Source organism: Andrographis paniculata, unplaced genomic scaffold (genome assembly GCF_009805555.1).
Source record: "Andrographis paniculata isolate CXL003 unplaced genomic scaffold, ASM980555v1 Contig34END, whole genome shotgun sequence".
In the NCBI taxonomy this organism is placed as follows: Eukaryota; Viridiplantae; Streptophyta; class Magnoliopsida; order Lamiales; family Acanthaceae; genus Andrographis; species Andrographis paniculata.
Window position 1 is genome coordinate 3,317,316 of NW_026137567.1, and position 5,399 is coordinate 3,322,714.

The window sequence follows — 5,399 nt, forward strand, 5'->3', positions numbered from 1 at the left end:
TTATTTAATTTTTTTTTCCTCCAAAAAAAATCAAATCAAACAATTAATTTTATTTTTTTGTATTATACTACAAATTTATTTTACATTCAAAACATCACATCAATAACTATATATATGACATCATACAATTGTTCAAATTTAACTTTTTATTATTCACAAATCCAAGCCCACAAACAAAGACACCCTCTATGCCTGGAATGCCAAGTTCAATGACTGATGACAGTCCCCAGGACTTGGGCTTTCGCCAATGGACGAGAATACTTTATACACTTGAAGGGGTCATGGCGAAGTACTTGTCATCGGTATCTATGTTGACGACTTGATCATCACTTAAACAAGTCAAGCTTGAATCGACAAGTTCAAAGGTGAGATGATGTTTCTATTTCGCATGTTTGACCTTGATCTTCTCACATATTATCTTGTTATCGAGGTTAACAAAAATGCAGAAAGTATCAATCTCTGTTGAAGTGCTTATGCCGAAAAGCTTATTAAATAGAGTTGGATGACAGACTGCAATCACTACTTTACACCAATGGAAGAAAAACTTAAGTTATCAAAGGCTTCAATTGCTCAACCGGTAGATAGTCTATGCTACCTAACTCAAATCCAGCCGGATATTACCTTCAATGTCAGATATGTAAGTCGTTTTATGGAGGATTCATTGGATGATCACATCACTATAGTCAAGCGAATCATACGATACATTGCTGGAACACGATCTTTCATGGAAGGAATGTTGACACTATCAGGATTCACCGTAGTGACATAGCTGGTGACCTCGACAATTGAAGAGCACCACAAGTCTCTATTCTTCTTCGACAATAATATGATCTCTTGGCAGTCCCGAAAGCAACGGGTTGTAGCTCTCTCTTCATGCGAAGTTGAATACATTGCTACTGCAACAACAAAATGCTACGACGTATGGCTTCATCGACTACTGCAAGAACTGTTGGAATACAAGGTTTAGAGACTGAACTTAAGGGTGGACAACAAATCAGCTATAACACTAAGCAAAAACCCTGTGTGTGTTTGTAATATATAGGAAAATATGTATGTAATATAAAAATAATAAGTATTTGGAGTATATTAATTTTTTTGAAAAAATGTGTTGAAATTTTTTTGCCAAAGAAACAAACTCCCTCTTCTTCATAACTGAAGCAAACGTATTGATACACAATTTTACTCCATCCGTGATTGTGTCGATAAAGAATAAATCATCATCAAATACACCAAGACCAAGTAGCAACTCACAGATATATTAACAAAGTCACTTGGTCATATCCAACTCTTAGAGCTTCACAATAAAATTGGTGTGATTGGGGTTAAGTGAAAACAATGGATCAAGGCGAGTTTTACAAAAGTGTCATCATTCATGCCTAATATCAAGCCATGTATATTTTTAAGCTTGATTTTGTACTTTAATTTAGGAGTAATTTTAGGCTTAATTTTGTACTTTAGTCTAGGGGTAGTTTTTGTTTATTTTTCTTTGTGTATAAATAAAGACCACCGTAAGTTTCATTTGTAATCATCCCATTTCATAACCATCAATAGAAGTTTTGAATTTCTCATTCACCATTGTCTCTATTTTGTGCTTTCCTTTGGCCTTCAAATTCGTGATAACCTAACCATCTTCCTCCGTTCTAGCGCTACCGGAAACTCTCTCCCTTCAATCTTGTTTGTGTAGCGGTGAAGTCGACGATATGGACCGCAACATTGAAGGTGGCGGTTCAAGGGATTTCCTAGCGACAAGCCGTAGGTAGGACATGGGTATTTTTATTTTAAGCTAACACAATCATTATCTATCACATCAATATTTATAATACCTACGAAACTAAAATCGAACTTACAATTTTTTTTTAAAAAAGTACAACTTCTCAAATCTATTTTAAAATTCAAATCTAATCACAACATAAACAATTCTTTCAGAACTTTTTCTAAAAAAACACCCTTAAATTTTTTTAGTTGTTAATATTTTTTCTTAAAATATCAACGTTTAGTTTCCCAAATTTTCTGAAAATTAGAAACCGAAGACCTATGGCTACTATGATAATGCATTATAAAATGAAAGAGTATCTCAAGTCATCCCGTAAAGAATAGTCTGGTGTAAACTTGTGACCATGAGATCATGGTTCAAATCCTCAATGCCTTTAGGTTTTTATCCGAACCAACAAGTTTATCATTTATTTAACCATATCTAATTTTCAATCAATAAAATTTGGTTTATAATTAAAGAAATAAAAAATAAAATAATATAAGATCAATAATAAAACTCAACAATACACGGCTAATAAACTCTCAACACTGCTTTAATTTCTAACTCTAATACATACAGAATAACAATAAAATGTCCATGTACTTTTCGAGCCATTGGATTGAAATGAGAAACTGATAATCGACGGCCCCGATTACAAACAACAAAAACAGCGCATTCAGAAGCATATGTATTCAAGTAACAATAATACTCTATCATTTAAACACACCAAAAACACCTTTTTACACAATAGCTGTTTTCTTTAGAACTAATTTGACCTCACCACTATGCATCACCTTAACCAAATATCTCCTGCTTAACCTGTTCAATTTTAGCTACCAACTCTCCCCTACTTTCCTGCAAATACGACGAGGAACGAATCGGTGATCGCCAGTCGAAGAGGAGGGTAATGTAATTTCCTATATGTCAGGAGGGAATTTTATAATATAAGATACTGACCTCAAAAATTAGGTAGCGAATGGCGAACCAGATAGAGTATCCGAGGCCGACAAGTTCCAACAATTTTGGTAACTAAATGCAATCGAAAACTTGCAGTTAATTAATGATTATTTTAACAAGTAGAGAAGAATGGTGTATTGATGAAAATGTTCTCACCAGTGGAATAGAATCGATGGCGCCCACCACAATAGATGCTACCCAGACTGCAACTAAGCCTCCGCCGCCAATTGTGAGAAGTGAGTACTTATTCTTTTCATAATCAAACTGCAATGAAGAGATAAACATTAGGCATTAATGACATTGGAAACTGACAAATAGCTATATGTTTAAGTATCGATTTTAAATGATCTTTTTATTGTTTTAGTTGAAAACTGGAGAATATATGTGATCCTCTAAACTGTAAAACAATGAACTAAATAGGATAATGTTCTTCATTGTAAGCATGCATGAAGAACATTTGAATCAGACAAAATTACTCGTAACCCACATGTGGTTTGAAAATTTGTATCATTCTCCCCATGATTTAGAAACGACATGAAACCTCCTTGTGTTTTAAAAAAACTTTGCACATAAACCCTTTTTCTATGAGTTTCTGTGCAATATTGTGAAAATACGAATAAGTCTCGTGCAATTTTTAAATCACGTGGGAGAATGAGAGATATTTTCCAAACCACAAGTGAGTTATAAACAATTTTGTCATTGAATTATATCGATAACCTAAATCAGAATATCACAAGAAAATTACGAATATTTACAAATGCAGAAGAAAACATTTGAATTATACAACAAAGACAATGAGAAAATGGCATAGTTAATAAAACCATCCTTGCAGTATAGATATGAATGAAGATAGATTATGCACTAAGCCAGTATAAATCAGCAACAGAAAACATTTCTACTCTCTTCAATAATTGATCCAACACTAACTCAAGGTAATATTATACTTGAATTTGGCTATACAATTTGGATATGTATGGTGTGCATAGCAACAAATGAGCCAAGTACCGGAACAAAAAACTGAAAGATCAGCTAAATACACAAGCATTTTCAACAAGAAAGGAGCAAACGCGAATAAGGCCATCCTTCTGGTACTAAAAGATATTCAACCATTTATAAAGTGCCAAAAATATATCTAATCTCAGAAAAACATTCAACAGAAAGTTTGTACTTGTCAAATGCCATTTCATCTAAGCCATAGCTTCTGCTACAACTAGTGAAGTGGCCGTCAGTTATTTTCCAGCAAATTTTCAACTCTTGCTGCCTGTCATTTAAGCTCTTTACGAGTCAATCAACAAAAGTATGACAAATCAGTTTTGATTATCACCATAACTTCATCAAATAAACCTATCAATTTTATGTATTACATTCACCACTAGTTTAAAATGCGCCAAAACGAAGTTGATAACTAAGACCTAACAACAGAGGAAATCTGAAATTTCGATAAGTAGTATACTAGGCACATAGCACAAAGGATTAAGAGAAACCACCTCTATACCAAGATCCTCCAAGAACTTGGACAATTGCAGGTCGGGCAAAGATTCGTCTTTCTTCTCGTCCACGCTAGCATTTTCCAAAGACACCACACTATCAGTCTGCGGCTTATCTGCTTCATTTACTTCGGCACCTGAATCTTCTTTCTTTTCTTCTGGTGGAGCATAATCTGCTGTTGCAATCCCTCCATCACTATCTACCTTATCTGTTTCAGATAGCTGAGTATTCGAATCTTCTTTCTTCTCATCTACATCCGCCGGTGTTGCCAATCCATCAGTTTCAAGTTTATCTGTAGTCGTCGTAACAGTTTCTCCAGATGTTGTGGAGCTCAGAGGTGAATTAACGCAGTATATCAATCCTGCACACATTAACCAAAAGCAATCGACGATTAACGCAATCCTGCAGTCCTGCTTCGGCAATACTCGATGAAACAAATATCAATTGCTTCGGAACCAAATCAACCGCTTAAATCCATGCAAACAATTCTAATTTAGAACGCCGAAAAAATCATAATAATAATAATCAACCATTTTCAATGCAACAATTACAAAAACGGAGAAGACGCAGGTGAAAAGAAGACAGCCACATTCCACCACCAAAACCTGTAAGATAAATTGCTCTGTATTTCGAGAAAAAGGCGAATAAATTACCAGAAGCGTAGCGGCTATGCTTGAGGACGAAAGGATAGCGAGTCCTGCAAGGAAAGAGCGATGAAATGCGAGGGTGGGGGTGGGGGGGAGCGGCGTGTATGGGAAGATGGGTGTGGATGAGCCGAACAGCGCAGAGGTCCGCCATCCTTTCAAATTCAATCAAGAGCAGGTGATGACTGTTGGTTTGGAGGAGTGAGAGTATATGCATACATAATGTATATATATATGCGTGTGTGTTGGATGAGAAATGGGGATAAACCTAGAGTCGAATTAATGGTGTTGAACGCTTTGGGGGAACATGATGGAGAAGAATAGACTCATTTCAAAATAAATAAATAAACAATTGCAAGTAATAATTAAGCCTGTTTTTGTTTCTTTTTAATTAATTTATTTTTTTTTAAAAAAATTATATTTTTAGAGTATCATCATAAATTATACTCCCTTCGTCAATAGTATAAAGTATAATGTAAAATATTAGAATGCTCTTTCTTACTTTTTGAAAGATTTTAAAAAATAAATTAAAGTAATAATCAGGAATAGTATAGAAA

At 34.6% G+C, this 5,399-nt stretch overlaps 1 protein-coding gene across 1 annotated transcript; it reads right to left on the bottom strand.

Annotated features, from left to right (window-relative positions):
• Positions 1-2,288: 2,288 nt before the first annotated feature.
• On the bottom strand, positions 2,289-5,086 carry LOC127248399 (uncharacterized). The gene is made up of 5 exons (XM_051270713.1): positions 4,852-5,086; positions 4,198-4,559; positions 2,867-2,974; positions 2,711-2,782; positions 2,289-2,608 (listed from the first exon to the last, which is right to left on the bottom strand). The coding sequence occupies exons 1-5, from the start codon at positions 5,057-5,059 to the stop codon at positions 2,549-2,551; spliced, it is 810 nt and encodes a 269-aa protein (XP_051126670.1). The 5' UTR covers positions 5,060-5,086; the 3' UTR covers positions 2,289-2,548.
• Positions 5,087-5,399: the final 313 nt, after the last annotated feature.